A 17,521-nucleotide genomic window follows, 5' to 3' on the forward strand; every position below is an offset into this window, starting at 1 on the left:
GCCCAGGCCCTCATTCTATGGGCCCGCCGCTGGCCCTGGGGGTTGCAGAGATTTCTCCAGAAGAGCCCCCCCCGCCCCCCCCCCCCCGGCAATGCTGATTCAAACCGCTTGGCCAGCGGTGGCCTGGGCAGCGGCCGCCCTCTCGCATAGGGTGGGAGGCCGGCAGTGTCCCCGCGGGGCTGCGCACGAGCGAGGCCCGGGGTAGCCTCCGCTGCCTGAAGCCCGCCTGGCCCTGCTCAAGGCCCCGGCCTGAGAAGCAGCCCGGAGGGCGGGAGGCGCACAAAAGCCAGGTCACCCAGAGTGGGCGGCTGGCGCATGCGTGGGGGTGGCGGGCAGAGGGAAGAAGAGCTGGGCCGCTGCCCCGGGGGCCCACCGGTGGGACTGTGCCCACGGAGGGAGCAGAGCGGGGTCACCCCTGGGGGTGGCCCAGCCCCCCGAAGCCACCGGCACCCGGACTCTGACGTTTAAACACGTGGCTGGACGTTCCGGAGGCGCAGCAGGAGGCCTGGGAGGAGGGGGGCGAGCGGAGTCGTGCCAGGTGCCTCCCGGGGGTGTCCCGACGGCCACGCCCCTGCCGGGTCCTGCCAGAGCCACATCCCCTCACCGATGACCGATGACCGCCACACACGGGCCGCGAGAAGCCCAGAGAAACTACACTCGCCTGAGGCCCCAGGCGGCCTCCTGGGTTTTCGCTCCCCGGACACCCCGTTAACCTCATTAGACACCTCCTGTTTGTGGTTCTGAGCAAACCTCACACCAGAAAGTGCGGCTGCTGTTTGCTAAAACGTCGCATCTCGCGGTTGAACTTGTCCTAAGTGACCCCAACCTGGCGGTTATCGGGGCAGCAACCCCTCGGCGCTCCCGGAGGATGTTTTCACGGAGGCCTGGGGGAGGCCGTCTCACCTCCCGCTCTCGGCCCCCAGGCCCCCAGGCCCCCAGGCCCCCGGACCCGCGCCCACGACAGGCACCCCCTCACCCGCACCCAGGGGGCAGGCGGCGGTACCGCGGGCAGAGGCCTGTGCTGCTCCCCAGGCCGAGTCCAGGGAAGGGCATTCCCGGGCACACACCACACCTCGCTGTGGAGGCCGGGGAGGCCCTCGGGCGAGGGGTCAGGTCTCTCCCATCGCGCCCACCCCATGCCTCAGGCGCACACGGTCCTTCAGCTGCCCCGTGTAGCAACACAGGGACGGGGGAGCAAGGAGATGGAGGCCCCCACTGGGAGCACGGGGATGGGGGAGCACAGAGATGGAGGCCCCCACTGGGAGCACGGGGACAGGGGTGCACGGGGATGGGGGGCCACTGGGAGCACGGAGATGGGGGAGCACAGGGATGGGGGAGCACGGAGATGAGGCGCAGCAGCTGTCCACCTGCAGGGTCCGACCTGCTCCGTCCCCCCCAGGTGGACATGGAGGCTTATGCTTTGGTGCTGGGAGGTGGGGATGTTTTCCCCCTGAGCCCTGATTCCCAGGAGCCTCTGGCTCCCTGAGGACACAGTCACCTCTGCCCACAGTTCCTGGGGCCTGAGCCCTGGCCACCCCACCACGCTGTGGGTCACTTCTGGGCGTCCCCTGGGCTAGCTGGCGGCCAGTGGAGGATCCATGCGGCAGGAGCTCCCGGCTGACCGGCACCTCAGGCTCAGGGCCCCCCAGGAATCCACGGGCGTGAGGTGTGAGCCAGGGCTTCCCCAGCAGGACGCAGGTGCCTGGTCCAGGTGGTGGACAGACGTCCCAGACGCCAGCCTGTGGGGTGGCCCTGCCCGGGCCCTGGCGTCCTTGGGTGTGTGCAGCAGGAGGGCCCAGGGCCGGGTCACCAACAACCCGTGGCGCCACCTGCAGGAAACCCTGGGTCGTGGCACCAGGGCGTGCAGGGTAGGGGGCTGGGGGGGGGAGCAGGTCCTGGGTGGGGACACCTGGCCACGGTCCCCCACCTCCTAGCACAGTCACTGCCCCCCAGAGATCCCGGGGGGGTCCTCCCCAGGGCTGGGGGGGGCATTAAAGGAAGGATCTGGTGGTGCTCACTCAGGAACTAAGGGAGGAGGAGATGCGACCCAGCAGCACGGGGGCAGGAGGGCGCCCCCACCCAGGCACTCGGCATCCACCCGGAAGCAGCCACAAGGCCAGCGGGAGGGCAGGGCCAGGCCAGGACGGGCCCAGGTCCGCCCTGTGTGCGCAGCTCACAGGAAGTGAGGGAACCCCGGGTCACGGGCCCCCCCTGGGATGGGGCCCAGTCCGGTCCCTGCTCAGCGGGGAGTCTGCCTCTCCCTCTCCTCCCCCTGCACACACACGCGCTCTCTCTCTCAGATAAATAAAATCTTTTTTAAAAAGAGAAATGAAGGAAGCACATCGTGGTAGAGGAGTGTCACTTCCAACAGCCTGCTCTTGGGAGAAGCCCGAGGAAAGCCAGCGCTGGCAAGCGGAGGAGGGGAAGCAGGGGGGGTCCTGGGGAGGGTGGCCCTGCCCCAGGCTCCCGCCATCCAGGCCAGACCACCTGCCTCCTCGAATCAAGCAGGCGCCAGGCTGTGGAGGTGTTGGCGGGGGTGGGGGGGTGGGGGGGGTGACCCCGGCTCAGAGGTCAGGGCAGCAGCACTGGGACAGCACACCAGCGTCTGGGGGGGGCGGGCCTGGTCTAGCTCTGCCCCCTGCTCCCGGGAGGCCAAGGAGCTGCCAAGTCCAATCAAGGGCATTTTCAAGGTGAAGGCCGTGAATTCATTTAACTCGCAGTCAGCGGGTCCTGCAGAGTGAGGTGGGCAGGGTGTGACCGGCCTGTGGGGGCGGAGGCGTGCAGGCTGCAGGGCTGAGGCCGGGACTGGCAGTGCGGGGTGGGGGTGAGGGCTCAGGCAGCGCCCCTCCTTGGTGGGCAAAGACCCGGGCGGCAGGGGTGGGGGGGACACCCAGACACGCGGCCCGCCGAGCGGCACACACGGGGCACGGGGCGTCCACGGTACTCTCTCCTTTAATCCAGCTTAAACGCGGTCCAGCCTCTGCGAGGCCGCACAGATGAGGCTGGGAAGGTGGGCCCAGGGGTGGCGTCGGCACCCGCCCCCCGGGACACGCGGGGAAGGGCACCTGGGCGGCACACGAGCTGCTAGACCCACTTCTCGGCCCCGAGGATCTTCGCTGGGCACAAGCGGCGCGCGCCCCGAGCATCTGCGCTTTCTCAGACTCTTAGTGTTTCATGTTAAACAATAAGTCCCAAGGCCGCGACGCAGGTGGGTGCCGTGGCGGGCGTCCGGCGAGAGCTGTGAACTGCTGGCTTCTAGTCCACGTGGGCCCCAGCCTCAGCTTCCTCACTTGCTCCTGGAGTTTTCTGGCCTTTGGGGAGAACGGGAGGGGGTCAAAGTCAGCCAGACCGCCGGACGGTGCCCAGGGAGCAGCACCCGTCCCCCTGGCCTACTCACGGCAGGGCCGCCGGGCAGGGGCCCAGCTGACTGTGCCCCGCGTCCCCACAGGACAGCTCTCCAGGTGGGCCCGGGCTGCTCCGCTCGGGAGTCCCCACCCTGGCCCCACCGTGACCTCCGCCTACAGCCACGTAGACGCCAGGTGATGGAGGGATGAAGGCTCCTCGCTCACACGGCCGGCGTCGGCAGCAGCCTGCCCACGATCCCACCCGAGACTCAGACCTGGCCCGGGAGGGCTGGGCCGCACCTGCACCCTCACCCCCAGACCTAGTAACAGGACCCGGGGTCCCTGAGAGTGGTGCAGGGGCCCCGCGGCCCTCAGAGGGATGGTGCGGCTGGCGGGCACTTGCGCCTGCAGTGCTAGGGCCGCCCACTCCCCCGGAGGGGACTCGTCCTTCGTGCTCCCCCGTGTTCCTCAGTTGTATGTCCCTGGGGGTGACCCGGCGCCCCCCAGCCCAGGCACCAGGGCCCCTCCTACGGATCCATCACAGCTGTGGGCTCCAGGAACAGCCCTGTGACCCGGTGCAGACCACGGCCGACCCTGGGCCAGCGCGGAGGCGGGGGCGCCAAGGCTGCACCCCCCAGATGCACATGTGACCACTCACTCCCCGAAATGGCAGCGATACCACCCGCGGCCCACCAGCACCTGCCGGCGGCCCTCAAGTCGGCCAGACAGGGAACCCACTCAGGACATCACACGGAAAGCAGGTTCGCAGCGCGGTCCCGGGGGCGGGCTGCTCCCGGCAGATGTACCTGCAGCTCCGACAAGTGGCCACCGTGACATCTTTTTCCAGTAGGAACAGTGTTCCGCCTGGCGGCTCCGGGGCACCCTTCTGGGTCAGCTTCTCTTTTCTAGGACATACTCCTCTCTCCCCCTCCGCTGCCTTGTTTGGGAGGAAAGCCTTGTGCCGTCCCTTCCTCGGAGTCCCTGCCTGCACCTCCGTCCTCCGCTGGCCCCGGGCCTGGTGATCCCGGCCATCGTGGCCATCGGGCCCGGACCTCCTCCCACGCTGGGCGCCTGCCCCCAGTGAGGAGCCTGCGCCCCCATCCTGCTCTCCCGGCCCTTCCTGTGTGCCCTACTCCCGCCCAGGGATCTCGGGTTTCAGTTTCAAATTAGACATTAGAGAGCCAGGCGGCTTTACTCCTGAGGAGCCGTCTTCATCCCCTGCCTGCGGGGACATTTGTCACAATCTGTGAACTGACACGGACCCGTCATCACCCAGGGTCGGCAGTCCTCACATCAGGCCTCACTCTTGTGTTGTGCGTTCTAGTGCTTTAGACAAATGTGCAGTGACAGGCGCCCATCACTGAGCCGTCGCACGGCGTCGCTGCCCTGAGCATCCCCCTCCCCGCCAGCGCCGGCAGCCACTCGTCCCGGGACGTCTGCACAGTTTTGCTTTTTCCAAAATATTATCCAGCTGTCACCTTCTCTGGCTGGCTCTCACTTAGCAGATGCACCTGCGGTTGGTTCCCCCAGGTCTTTTCTTTCTTTCTTTCTTTTTTTTTTTTTAAGATTTTATTTATTTATTCATTCATGAGAGACAGAGAGAGAGAGAGGCAGAGACACAGGCAGAGGGAGAAGCAGGCTCCATGCGGGGAGCTCGATGAGGGACTCAATCCCCAAACTGGGACCACGCCCTGGGCCGAAGGCAGGCGCTCAACCACTGAGCCACCCAGGGATCCCTCTTTTCTTTTTTTTTTTTTTTTTTTAAGATTTTATTTATTCATGAGAGACTCAGAGAGAGAGGCAGAGACACAAGCAGAGGGGGAAGCAGGCTCCCTGCAGGGAGCCCGAGGAGGGACTCGATCCCAGGATCCCGGGGTCACGCCCTGGGCTGAAGGTAGACGCTCAGCCCCTGAGCCCCCCAGGCGTCCCTCCCCCAGGTCTTTTCAGGGCACGGCAGCTCATTCCTTTTCAGTACCAATCCACATCCCATAGGATCCACACAGGTGGCTGACCCACTCACCTACCGAGGGCCATCCCGGTTTCCGCGAGTTTGGTAACTGAGTGAGGCTGCCATGAACATCCGTGAGCAGTATTTGCGTGGACATGTGTTCAACTCCTTCAGGTAAGTGCCGATGAGCACAACTGCTGAATCTCAACGTAAGATGATCTCAATTTTCGGGTAAATCACCGAACGGTCTCCCAAAGGGCCCGCACCATTCTGCATCCCCACCAGCAACGAACGAGAGTTCTGCTGCCCCGCGTCCCGGCCAGCGTCTGCGATGAGGACAACGGCCATTCTCATACACGGCGGGGCCCTGTTCTGGTTTGCAATTCCCCAATGACATAGAGTATCGAGCGCCTTCTCCTATGCTCAGCATCTACACGTCTGGGGACGTGTCTGTTCAGATCCGTGGCTCACTTTTTAACTGGGTTGTTTTCTTTCTATATTTTGGATAACAGTCCTTTATCAGATGTGTCTTCTGCAAATATTTTCTCCTCGTCTCTGGCTTGTCTTAATCGTTCGACAGCACCTTCCACAGAAAAAACTTTAAGATTTTAATGAAGTTATCAATTTTTTCTGTCGCACCTCTGATGTTCTATGTAAACACTCCCTCCCAACCCCAGGTCATCTACACTTTCTATTTTCTAGAAGTTTTACAGTTTCACATTTAGGTCTGCGATGCATTTTGAGTTGACTTTTGTGGAGGCCTGAGGTCTGGCTCTATATTCATTATTTTGCAAGTGGACGTCCAGCTGCTCCAGCACCACCTGCCGAAGAGAGCCTCTTGCTCCTCTGTCCAACATCCGTCGACTGTATTTACGTGGGCCTGCTGCTCTGATCCATGGACGTTGGTCTACTTTGTCACCAACACCACACCGTCTGGACGCCGCAGCTCCGCAGAGTCTAGGTCGGGCAGTGCCAGACGTCCAACCTTGTTCTTCCTCCTCAGTATTTGTGGGCGACTCTGGGCCTGTGCCTCCTCCCCGCCTAAACGTTGACATCAGGCTGTCCACACCCACAGAACAACTTGCTGGGATTGGGATGGGGATCGTGCTGACTCTCTAGACCAAACTGGAAAGGACAGACGTCTTGACGATAGGAGTCTTCCTATCCATGAACATGGGATTCCTCGCCATGCATTTAGGTCTTGTTTGATTTCGTTCGTCACAGCTTGGTTTTTCTCTTATAAATCTTGTATGTATTGTGTTAGATTTGTACCCGGCACCATTTTTTTTTTTTTTTTGGTGCTAATGTAAATGATGTTCTTCATTTCAAATCTCACTTGTTTGCTGATGGTAGAGTAAGAAGTGGGCTTTAATAGATTAACCTTGGGGGATCCCTGGGTGGCACAGCGGTTTAGTGCCTGCCTTTGGCCCAGGGCGCGATCCTGGAGATCCGGGATCGAATCCCACATCGGGCTCCCGGTGCATGGAGCCTGCTTCTCCCTCTGCCTGTGTCTCTGCCTCTCTCTCTCTCTATCTCTCTGTGACTATCATAAATAAATAAATAAATAAATAAATAAATAAATAAATAAATAAATAGATTAACCTTGGATCCCAGAAACTTACCATAATCACTTATTAGTTCCAGGAGCTTTTTGGTCAGTTCTTTGGGATTTTCTACATAGACAATTACATCATCTGAAAACAGATAGTTTTAGCTCTTCCTTCCTAATCTGTATATCTTATCCCTTTCTTATCTTGTTGGGAAAAAGCTGGGACTTCCAGAATGATGCTGGAGAGAAATGTTCCGAAGGGACATCCCTGCCTCGTTCCTTCAGGGCAAATGTAGATTCATGGTAGTTTCACTACCATGAAGTTTGATGTTCAATGTAGTTGGTTTTTTTTTTTTTTTACATGTTCTTTATCAAGTTGAGGTAGTTCTATTCCTAGTTTGCTAAAAGCTGTTATCACAAATAGGTGTCGGATTTTGTCAGATGAAATGCTTTCTGTATCCACTAATATGATCTTTTAGTTTTCTTCCTTAGCCATGATGTGACGGTGCATTACATAAACTGATCTTCAAGTGTTGAATCAGCCTTGCACACCTGGGATAAATTCCACTTGATCCTGGTGTATAATTCTTTTTTTACGTTATTAAGTTGGATTTGCACATATTTTCTTGAGGATTTTTGCATCATTGTTCAGGACAGATGCTGGTCTGTAGTTCTCCTCTCATGTGACACTTTTGTTCTGGTATTAGGGTAATGCTGGCTTCACAGAACAAACTCTGTTATCTTCCCTCTGCCTGTGTTTTCTAGAAGAGATTATGAAGAGTGGGTATAATTTCTTCCTTAACTGTTTGATAGAATTCACCAGTGAACCCACTGGAAAATTATTATTGATTCAATTTCTTTAACAGATATCAGCGCATTCAGATCGTCTATTTCTTCGTCTTCTTCTAAGATTTTATTTATTCATGAGAGACACAGAGAGAGGCAGAGACACAGGCAGAGGGAGAAGCAGGCTCCCTGCAGGGAGCCCGACGCAGGACTCGATCCCGGGACCCCGGGGTCATGCCCTGGGCCAAAGGCAGACGCTCAACCACTGAGCCACCCGTCGATTCCTTCTTGTGTGAGCTTTGGCAGTTGGCGTCTTGCGGGGAACTGGCCTGCTTCGTGTAGGTTATCAACTTGTAAGCACAGGGCTGTTCATAACACCAAATCGACTTCTCAAAACTCCACAATCTGCAGCTTGAGACACAAATGTTTAGAAGCCCTAGAGGTAGGGTTTGGGGTGTTTAAGGAGGAGGTTACGACTATAAACAACAGATTTGAAGAGAATAAAGCTCACCTACGGCCGGTACCGTTCTATGGGCTGTGAAGGAAAAGGTTCTGAGAAGAGGGAAGAGTCTGACGGGGTGGGGTCCCCACCACACGGTCCAGGCCCTCCCTGGCCTGCACTCCCCCTCCCCCGTCCCGCCCCGGGGTCCCAGAGAGGTGACAACGGAGCTGTCTGGTGGGCTGTGGGGACGGCCCTGAGGGCAGCGCTGGGGCTGAGGCACCTGCATCGGGGGCCGCAGGCCTGAACGGCGGGGTCTGGGGAGAACAGGCACGTTGTCCTGCACCTGTGAGCAGCGAGGGCACAGACTGCCCGAGCTCCGTCGCCCGGGAGGACCCGCCTGGGTGGGGAGCTGCCTGCCTGTCCACGGCATCACTCTCATGACCCCGACCACTCCTACACGCGCAGCAGGGGCCTCAGGGCCTGTGGATGGACGAGCGCTGCCAGCAGCTGAGCGTGAGGAGGCCAGCCTCCCTGCCTCCCTGCCTCGCCAACCGCAGGCCCTCTCACGGCCCCGCCAGGCTCTGCTGGGCAGGAAGCATCGGCGAGGACCCCACAGACACGTCCCCTCCGTCTCCACTGACCTAGCAGTGGCTGCTGCTGGCGTCCCGTCGGGGGCACAATGCATCTGTGGGCTCGTGCGCCACAAAAACTCTTTCTCGCCCCCGACTGATGGTGATCCTGGGCACGGCCCTCACCGTGAGGCACAGTAAGCGCACCCCGTGATTTGAGAGAACGTGCACTGCGGAAAGGCATGGCAAGTCCCCTTGGATTTTTACCAGAACCATTTATTTTTACACGCAGCCGACAAATACTTACAATCTCTAAATCCTGCGTAGCCTGTCTGACTTCCTCGAGTGGATCCAGCCCCTGGAACTTTTTTCTGTGTTCGTGCAGTTTCTGAATGTGCTGTGTTATGGTTTCTTCTAGATGCTCCTCTCGGAAGGCACTGAGGACACGAACAGTGAAGGAAAAAGTTTTACATGTCAGGTCGCATCTCAGCAACTCTTACTCCAACAGGGGAGAAAATTGTCCCTTTTCCCCGAGTCACACTGCAGTCCTGGGGCTCAGGGGTTGTCACGACGTGGTGACCGATGTGGTGACGTCACGGTGGCGGTGAGGCCACCTGCCCCCCTCCGGGCAGCAACTCAGGCCCCGGCGTTCAGAAGCTGCGAGAACACACCCTATGTTTTCAACTGCAGACCCAGGTAGGAAATGTCTCACTCAGGACAACGCACGGAGAGCCACACGCAGGGGAGGTGTTTGTGTTCACAGGAGATGCACACGTGTAGTAAGTCCTTAAGCAGGACGTGTGAAACTAGGACTGCAGACGTACTTGCTCTGCCAACATCAGGCCTCTGTATGGTCTTTGCTCTTAAATGCAAGGGCGCTCAGCACGGCACAGCCTTCTGTGCCCCGCTGTGCAGGGTGGCCGTGGAGTCCGGGCTGTGTCTGCCCTGGAACATGACGGGCTCCCGCCGGCCTCCCTGGAGACCTCAGCCCCCCGCCCCCGCCCCGAGCAGCGGGCTCTGTGTTGGCCTCCTTCACTCTTCAGCATAATGGCTGAAGGCAGGGTCCTGCCCGCACGGACCCCGAGGGTCAGCAGCTCTGACCCTGCTTCCGGGTGGAGCCCTGCCCACGGGGCAGTCTGGCCGGCGCTCAGGAGCTGAGGGGACACGGGCATGCTGCTGCACTGGCTGGGGGCTGATCCGGTGCGCGGACCTGCAGGACGGCCCCAAGTGTTCTGGGCACGAACGAGGAATGACTCCCCAGAACGGAACACCCCTTGGCCGTCCACATGTCACGCAGTGATGGCCTTCCTCCGGGCCTCTCCCACAGTGGAGAGGGGGCACACAGCAGTGGGCAGTGCCAGGACGTGCGGGCCAGGCTGGTCCTCCCGGGAGCCCGAGTCTCCTGCCCACACCCACAGCCTGCGTCCACTCTGGCTTCCAGCGCCCAAAGTGGGGCTGGTGCAGGTCAGGAGGGAGCAGCTGGAAGGCAGGAGGGACACAGGGACGGTGCTGGAGGCCAAGGGCCTCCCAGCAGGGTCCCAGCACGCCTGGGGGTGTGCAGGGCGGGGAGCAGCAGGATCACCGCGCCCAGTGTCTTGTGAAAGAGTCAAGAAGTGAGTGCTTCCTTGGCAAATGCACACACGCACACACACACGCACACACACACGCACACACACACGCAGACTCAGTTCAGGTGGGTCATCACGCAGACAGCGGCCGTGCAGCAGCTGGGGACGGATGAGGGGCTCAGTGGGCATTCCCAGGGCGCGGCCATAGGTCAGCGCTGGGGCTAAGGCAGCTGCAGGAGTGCCAGGCCCCCCGCAGCCCTCCCCCCTGTACCCGGAGCCTGCCGTGGGGGCGGGGGGGTGGAGCAGGGGGGCCGTGGGCACACCTGCAGAGGACAGCGCGCTCAGCCCCAGCAGGGCGGAAGCAGACCCCAGGCACCAACCTCACGTCGTTGCTTGCGTGCGAGGACCTCTCTTTGCTTGGCCTCATTTTTCCAGATGGGTTCGCTGGCGTAGTCTCATTATCAATCAAATCCGTGGCGAAGGGAGCCTTGGAGGCCACCTGGGGGAAAATGCGACATTTTCAGGAATCCAAGGGAACGCTGCCATCCACACAAGCCAAGCACCGGGGGAACTGGACTCGTGCTTCCCCCGTGAGGAGATCCCCTGGCGGCTGGACACGGGCCGGGGGAGGGCACGGCGCAGGGCCCGGAGGCGCGGGGCGCAGGGACGCCGGGCGGCCCGGAAGGTGACCCCCGCCCGAGGTTGTCCGCACAGACACAGAAAACACGCTCGATGGCCCAGGTCTCTCCCGAGGACGCGACTCTATTTCCCACCGCTGAGGTCCAAGCTAACTGGCAAGCGCAGCTGGAAAGCCGGTACCATCAGCTCGCGGCTCTTAGATCAACGACGTCACAAACGCACCCAAATAAATGCTGAAAACCCAAGAGAAGTACTTCAGGGTTGGCTTTTTCTGAGGAAGCTCACCGACTCCAAGTGAGAGCCCGCCACGCCGGGCCCGCGGGCGGACAGGAGGCGCACCCGTGTCCGGCCCTCCCGCCCCCGCCGTCCGAAACACTTGCTGGACCTTCCCCAGCGGCCCTGAGTTCACGTGGGGAGCGGGCACCGCGCAGGTGGAGGAAGAGGGGATAAAGGGCGATGTGGCCCGGAAGGTCCCGGTAAGGACTCAGGCCATTCAACTCATTTTTGAAAACAAATTCCTTAAAACTTGGACATCGCAGCGTCACATGACGCCCATGTGAACAGCACGATAAATGCTAGAACGCGCGTGATTTCTGAGGGCCCGTGCGGGGGGCGCTAGGATTTCTGGTCACCCGGACCTGCGCCCCCCCTTCAGGGCGGCAGCCCTCACCCCCGCCTGGAGCCTTCCTTTCCCTCCTCCCTCCGGGGCCACACCGGGGAGGCCGGGTGGAGCGCGGCCTCCCCTTCCATCCTCAGCAGCTCTTGCCTCCAGACCTTGGCTCCCACCCATCACATGTTCCCTCGCCAGGGGAACTTTTCAAATATGTCGCCTTAGGTGCGGCCCTGCCCCGGTGGGAGATCGCAAACATTCCCCTGGCTCCCGGGGACGAAGCTGGAGAACCACTGATCTCTCCTTACCCAGGGGCCTCTAGACCTGTGTGTGCGTGTACGTGCACACTGCGTACACACCTGTGTGCCTGCACCTGTGCCTGTGTGCACCTGTGTGGGTGGACCCGTACCTGCCTATGTGCACCTGTGCCCTCACCTGTGGGCGTGCACCCAGTGCTATGTGCGTGCATCCATGTGTTTGTCCTTCTGTGCATGTGGCTGTGTGCCTGCCCGTGAGGAGGCACACCCCTTGGTGTGAGAAAGCCGGGTAGAGGGGAGGTGCAGGGGTGCGGAGGGCAGGGTGGGCTCCTTGGGGAGGGGAGGGTGAGGCGGGCGCTGCTCCTCTCCCCCCGGGGCTCCAGCCGCTGTGTCGCTGGGATTACCGCGGTGCTTACCTGCACTGGGGGCGAGGTCTCATGCGCCACCTCACCCCTAAGTGGATTACGGGGCCGGACCGGGGCTGTCTGGCCACCACCTGCCTGACCCCTAGAACACGCTTAACGGCTGGGGCGGGGAGGGGCTCTCGGAGCCGAGGGGGCGCTGGCCCACTTTCACAAAATGAGGACTCCCCTCGACGTCATTCCAACAGCAAGAGACGAACAGATGTAAATCCAGTAGGTGCTTTTACGGTCAGACGTGCGACCTAATGTGCATTTAGCATAGACGTATGTTATTTGGAAAGAAGCACCCCCCACGTCTTGCCGTCCGTACAAAACACGGAGGAGGAAGACGCGGCAGATACCCAGGCTCTGCAGAGAGCGAGGACCCCCGGGGGGTTGAGGAGCTGGCGCGTCTGTCCTGTCCCCCCTCCTTCGCAGGAGGGCTGGGGACAGAGCCCGCAGCCGTTTCCCGGAGGACACGGGGCTGGTTTTCACTGGCACATGTTGGTCTCTGCGGGTGCCTGCGACGGTTGCCGGGATCAAAACTCGGGTCACAAAGCTCAAAGGAATCGCAGCTTTGACTTAATGAGCTACTTCCCCAGGCTGCAGCAGCGCCGTCCCCACAGCCCGTCCGGCTGTATGCGGCCCCGCGGGGCACCTGGCTCACCGCGTCACCCGGCAGCTCCGAGAAGGCCGAGCCTCTGTCCTGCCAGCTGCCATCGGGGTTCCCCTTCCGGGCGCTGCCCGCCTACCCCGGGCCCACTTTTCCATCACTTTCCTTAATTTTAAAAAGTCTGTGGTCGTTCTTCACAGATAGTAACCTTCTGTCACAAACACACGTCACAAATATTTTCCTCTGTCTTTTGACTCCACGGTATTTTAGGTCATCTAGAAATTTCAGTTTTATTTATTTTTATTTTTATTTTTTAAGATTTTATTTATTTATTCATGAGAGGCAGAGAGAGAGAGGCAGAGACACGGGCAGAGGGAGAAGCAGGCTCCCTGCAGGGAACCGGATGTGGGACTCGATCTCGGGTCTCCAGGATCACGCCCTGGGCCAAAGGTGGGCACCAAACCACTGAGCCATCCAGGGATGCCCAAAATTTCAGTTTTATGAAGTTAAAATTTTCTATTTTTAGTTCCAGAGCTTCTGTATTTCCAATTTATGAATCCTTGTGTCACCCCAGGTTAAACAAATGCTCCTAAGTGTCCCCGCTATAAAATAAAACGGTGATTACGTACAGCATCTCCACGCAGTTCACCAATCACACAGGACGGGATAACCTCCCTGCAGACTCACAGAAGTCGTGTCTCCAACCGGAATTGACCACGTACACAGAGAAGTTAGCTCCAGGGCTGCCCCACACAGTCCCAGGAGCCCAGAGGGGGTGGGGACCTGCATGTCCCGCATGGACGGACGGACGGAGGAGCATGCCAGCTCCGGCCACACAGAGTGTCTCTCAGCTGGGAGAAGAGGTGCGGCCGCACCCCAAGGGCACGAGGCCGAGGGAGAGAAGCCAGACATGGAAGGACGCGCGCTGCGTGATGCCACCTGCACGAGGTCCCTGCGGGGTCGCCCTCCCAGAGACAGGGGCACGGGGGCGGTGACAAAGCCTGAGTCTGGGGTGGGGGTGGGGGTGGGGGTGGGAGAGGCCCGGGGGAGGGGGTGGGGGGCCGCACCGCAGGGTGCTGGGTGACGTGGGGCCGGGTGCTGACAGTGGGGACAAGTGCCGTCCCACAAGCTCACGGACAGGAAGGACGCCGCGCAGCAGCCAACGGCCTCCACGACTACAACGGCGCCTCAGTCCAAGCCTGAGAACCGGCAGGGCACAGGGGCCTGCCGGGAGCCTGCCACCACCCATGGGGCGAGGGGTCTCCGGGCCGGTGTGCGTAGTGCAGGGAGAGGCTGGGAAGGGGTCCCGGCAGCCGGCAGAGGGGAGGTGCACCCTGGACCTCGTGTGGACGGGGCGGGGGCTCTGCTGAGCAGTGTGTGCGCTTGGGTCCTGGACAGAGGAACAGGGTCCAGCCTGACTCGGGCACCCTCCCCGGCAGCCCTGACCCCACCGAGGGCCCCTTGCTGGGTCCCTCCCAATCAGCACCCAGCGCAGGCCGCAGGGGAATCGCACAGACGGACAGCAGGCAGCACCTGGCACAGACGACCGTGAGTCCCATACGTCCAGCCCGAGGAGCCAGAGGCTGGTTGTGCAGGGGCCCGTGGGAGACACCACATTCCTGACCAGCAGGGGTTGGGAGTGACGAGCCTGTGCAAGCCTAGGGGCAAGGGAACCCTCCAGAGCTGCTGCACCTGCTCTGAGGACTCATGGAAGAGCAGGAGCCCAGCAGGCCAGAGCAGAGGGCTGCCTGTGCAAAGTTCCTGTGGCAGAGAAGAGGCTCTAGGTGGGATGACGAGGAGGCCGGGGGGGCACTGGAGGGCAGTCGGGGTGAGGGGAGCTGCAGACAGGGAGGCCGGCACCCATGAGCCGAGCAGCGTGAGCGTGAGGACACGGTCAGAGGGCTGCTAGTGACTGGGCCCTGGAGAGCCCATGAGGCCCAGCTGCCAGGGACAGAGCCAGCCCTGGGGACGCCTCACCCAGTAAGGACAGGAACAGCTTCTCACTGGGCCTGACAGCGAGGTGGTTGGGGCTCTGGGGAGAGGGCTGGGGGGGCACGGAGCACATGTCCCTCCAGGAGCTGGACGGCACCGGGGGACAGCTCGGAGGGGGACGCTGCCCAGCCTCGACCCCGGGCTGGGATGGCTGCAGGGGAGCTGGTGCAGGGAGGCGGCCCGGGGCCCCTGAGGAGGCAGCTGGCGGAGGCCCGTCCGCAGAGGAGCTGGGAAGCCCGGGCAGGGCTGGGGCGGGACGGTGGGCACATGTGGAGTGGCAGGCCCGGGGCGGGCGGGGAGCAGGGAGGGCTGGGCGGGCGTGTGCACCCCGGAGCTGGCCGTGGACCAGCTGTCCCGTGTCACGCTGAGTGCCCGCCCTCGAAGGACGCACAGTATCTGCCGGGAAGTAATGGGACACGGGGGTTTGCTCTCACCGTGGAGGGGACGTGGGCGGACGGTCTGCGGGACCGAGGCCTGGGCCTGCGGCAGGCGTCCCCACGGGCGGCAGCTCTCCAGCCGGCGGCCGACAGTGTAACTCCGGGCAGGGCCGCGGGGGCTGGCGCAGGGCCCCGGTGGGGGGGCTCCATCCCGGACGACCACCCCCGTTCGGACGCCAGCACAGGCCGGGCTGTGCCCTACCCCGCCGGCTGACCGGCCACCAGCCAGGGCTCCTACTACCCCGCGGGGTCAGCGGCTCGCTCGAGTGGCTCCAGGATCTCAGACACACCTGCTCCCGCCCCACCCGTCAGGGGCCGTCACTCAGGGCCAGCGGCGGGAAGGCCGCGCAGGTGCGGCGGGGGCTGCACACCCTGGCGGGCACCAGCCACGGGGCGAGGCTACCTGGGGCCCCACCCGGAGTCGCCCGTCCACAGAGACCGTGTGCTCCGCGGGCTGGTACGGACAAGACACGCCCACCGCCCCCCGGCCCGCGGGCTCCACAGCTCCGTGGGGACAGACGTGTCTGTGGTGAGGCCCGGGCGTCCTCTCACGGGCCGGCGGAGCCTCGGGCGCTGCCTCGACGGGGCTGCGGGAACCTGTAACTTCTTGGCCTCGGTCGGTGTCCTGCCAACTGCATCCCGCGGCCGCAGGGGTCACCCGGGCCTGGGGTCCGATCCAGCACAGCCACCCCACCCCCTGGCATCGAAGCTGTTTCCCAGCTCTTGCTACAGTGAGCAGAAGGCATCCGAAGGCCGTCCACCTGCGCGAGTCTTGCTCCCGAAGTGACGACCCGTGGGTTTTGAACGTTTATGTATGTCAGGCCGGGGCGGTGACAGAGGGGACAGGGCCCGCGCCATGAAGACGCGGAGCACAGAACACGGGGCCTACGACACGCGCAGGCACACGTGCGGGCAGGGGCAGGGGAAGGGGCAGCCTGCACCGAGCCAGGGCACAAGGTGCAGGCGGGAACGCGCCCCCAGAGTCGCCCTAAGTGCAAAGGCCCCCGAGCAGCTTGCAGACGACCGGGGCGTGCGGGTCGGAACGTGCTCGAGAAGCGACATTTCTCCCGTCTCCTGACAAAGGTCTCCTCCGTGAGGAGCGCAGGTGACGGGCCGAGGGAGCGGGTCCCGCGTGCGAGGCCCCAGTCCCAGCCCTGCCTGGCGCTCCGAGGACCAGCACACGGGCTGCCGCAGTGTGGGTGACTCCCACGACCCCCACGCAGACAAAACCGCTCCACTGTCTTTTTTTAGGTGAGAAACCGTTGCTTTGCTTAAAGGGACAAAGGCATCGTGGACACCGTGAGGGGGCAGGAGGACTGGGCCCAGGGATCCTGATGGGGAGGCACGGCAGGCCCACGCGCGGCAGCCCCGGGGCCTCCTGGGTGTGGGCAGCGGGCAGAGGTGCGCAGGAAGGCCCCCGCACACCCGTGTCCCCCAGAAACGGAGCAGCGCTAAGGGGAAGCCGCTGTGCAAACAGGGACCCAGGTGCGGACCCCACAACCCAGGTACGCCTACGGCAACGAAGCACATCCTGCCCGTGCTGTGCTGCCCCAGACGCGCGACCTCGGCCCGATGGAAAACCGCGGGACGACACAGACACAACTCATCAGCACGGGGCGGGGGGGCACGCAGGGCTGGGATGGGAGGCTGACGGCCACCCTCCCACGGGCGACGGTCTGTGCGGGAGCAGCAGCTGGCCAGGGTGGGGGGGGCGGGGGCGACGTGGATGACGCTACAGTGACCTCCCGCGGGAGCCAAGAGCACAGCCCCGGGACTGTGCCCCCACGACCTGGGAGCTGGCGGGTGGGCACATCGGGGCCCAGGCACAGCCCGCCACCCGGGCCCCCAGGCTGAGACTGTCCGTGGCAGGGAGGCCCAGAGAGACACCACGGGGCGCCTCAGCCTCAGGGTGGGGGTGCTCAGCCTCCCCGCAGCTGCCCCCCGACCCGACTCCTTGCACGGGAAGGACACAGGCTGGTCAGAGGGCTGGCGGGCGGCGGCAGCTGGCCACAGGGAGCTGTTTGCTGTCTCCCTTGGGCTTGGTGGGCTGGACGGGACCCCTCCCACCCCTGCCCTCATACCCGACTCCGCCACGGAGGCAGGGGCTTGCTGGGTGCGTCCTCCGCCATCCTCCTGGGCCGGGCGCACTCCCTCCACTCGCGCAGCGCTCGCTCATCTCTGGGGAGGACACGCGGGTGAGCAGCACCGCAGGGGGGCCGGCTGAGCTCCAAGCCCCTCCCCGCACCCCACCGCACCCCCGGCCCCGAGGGAGGTGCTGTTCTGCCCCCGCCGGTGGGGACACCAGGACGCTGCCCCCGAGAAGACGGCCGGGCTCTGGCCCCAGCTCAGGCGTCAAGGCCCTCACA

At 62.6% G+C, this 17,521-nt stretch overlaps 1 protein-coding gene across 5 annotated transcripts in view; it reads right to left on the minus strand.

Annotated features, from left to right (window-relative positions):
- Positions 1-2,934: 2,934 nt before the first annotated feature.
- Positions 2,935-17,521, minus strand: part of LRRC27 (leucine rich repeat containing 27) — a 36,588-nt gene continuing 22,001 nt past the window's right edge. For all 5 annotated transcript variants that reach the window (XM_041743644.1, XM_041743643.1, XM_041743645.1 and 2 more), the window contains 4 exons: positions 17,237-17,333; positions 10,587-10,705; positions 8,946-9,075; positions 2,935-3,311 (listed from right to left, as the gene is read on the minus strand). In XM_041743644.1, the coding sequence (XP_041599578.1) occupies positions 3,165-3,311; positions 8,946-9,075; positions 10,587-10,705; positions 17,237-17,333 (493 nt within the window). In that variant the 3' untranslated portion in view covers positions 2,935-3,164. The remainder of the gene's footprint in view (positions 3,312-8,945; positions 9,076-10,586; positions 10,706-17,236; positions 17,334-17,521) is intronic.

Source organism: Vulpes lagopus, chromosome 2 (assembly GCF_018345385.1).
Source record: "Vulpes lagopus strain Blue_001 chromosome 2, ASM1834538v1, whole genome shotgun sequence".
Classification (NCBI taxonomy): domain Eukaryota; kingdom Metazoa; phylum Chordata; class Mammalia; order Carnivora; family Canidae; genus Vulpes; species Vulpes lagopus.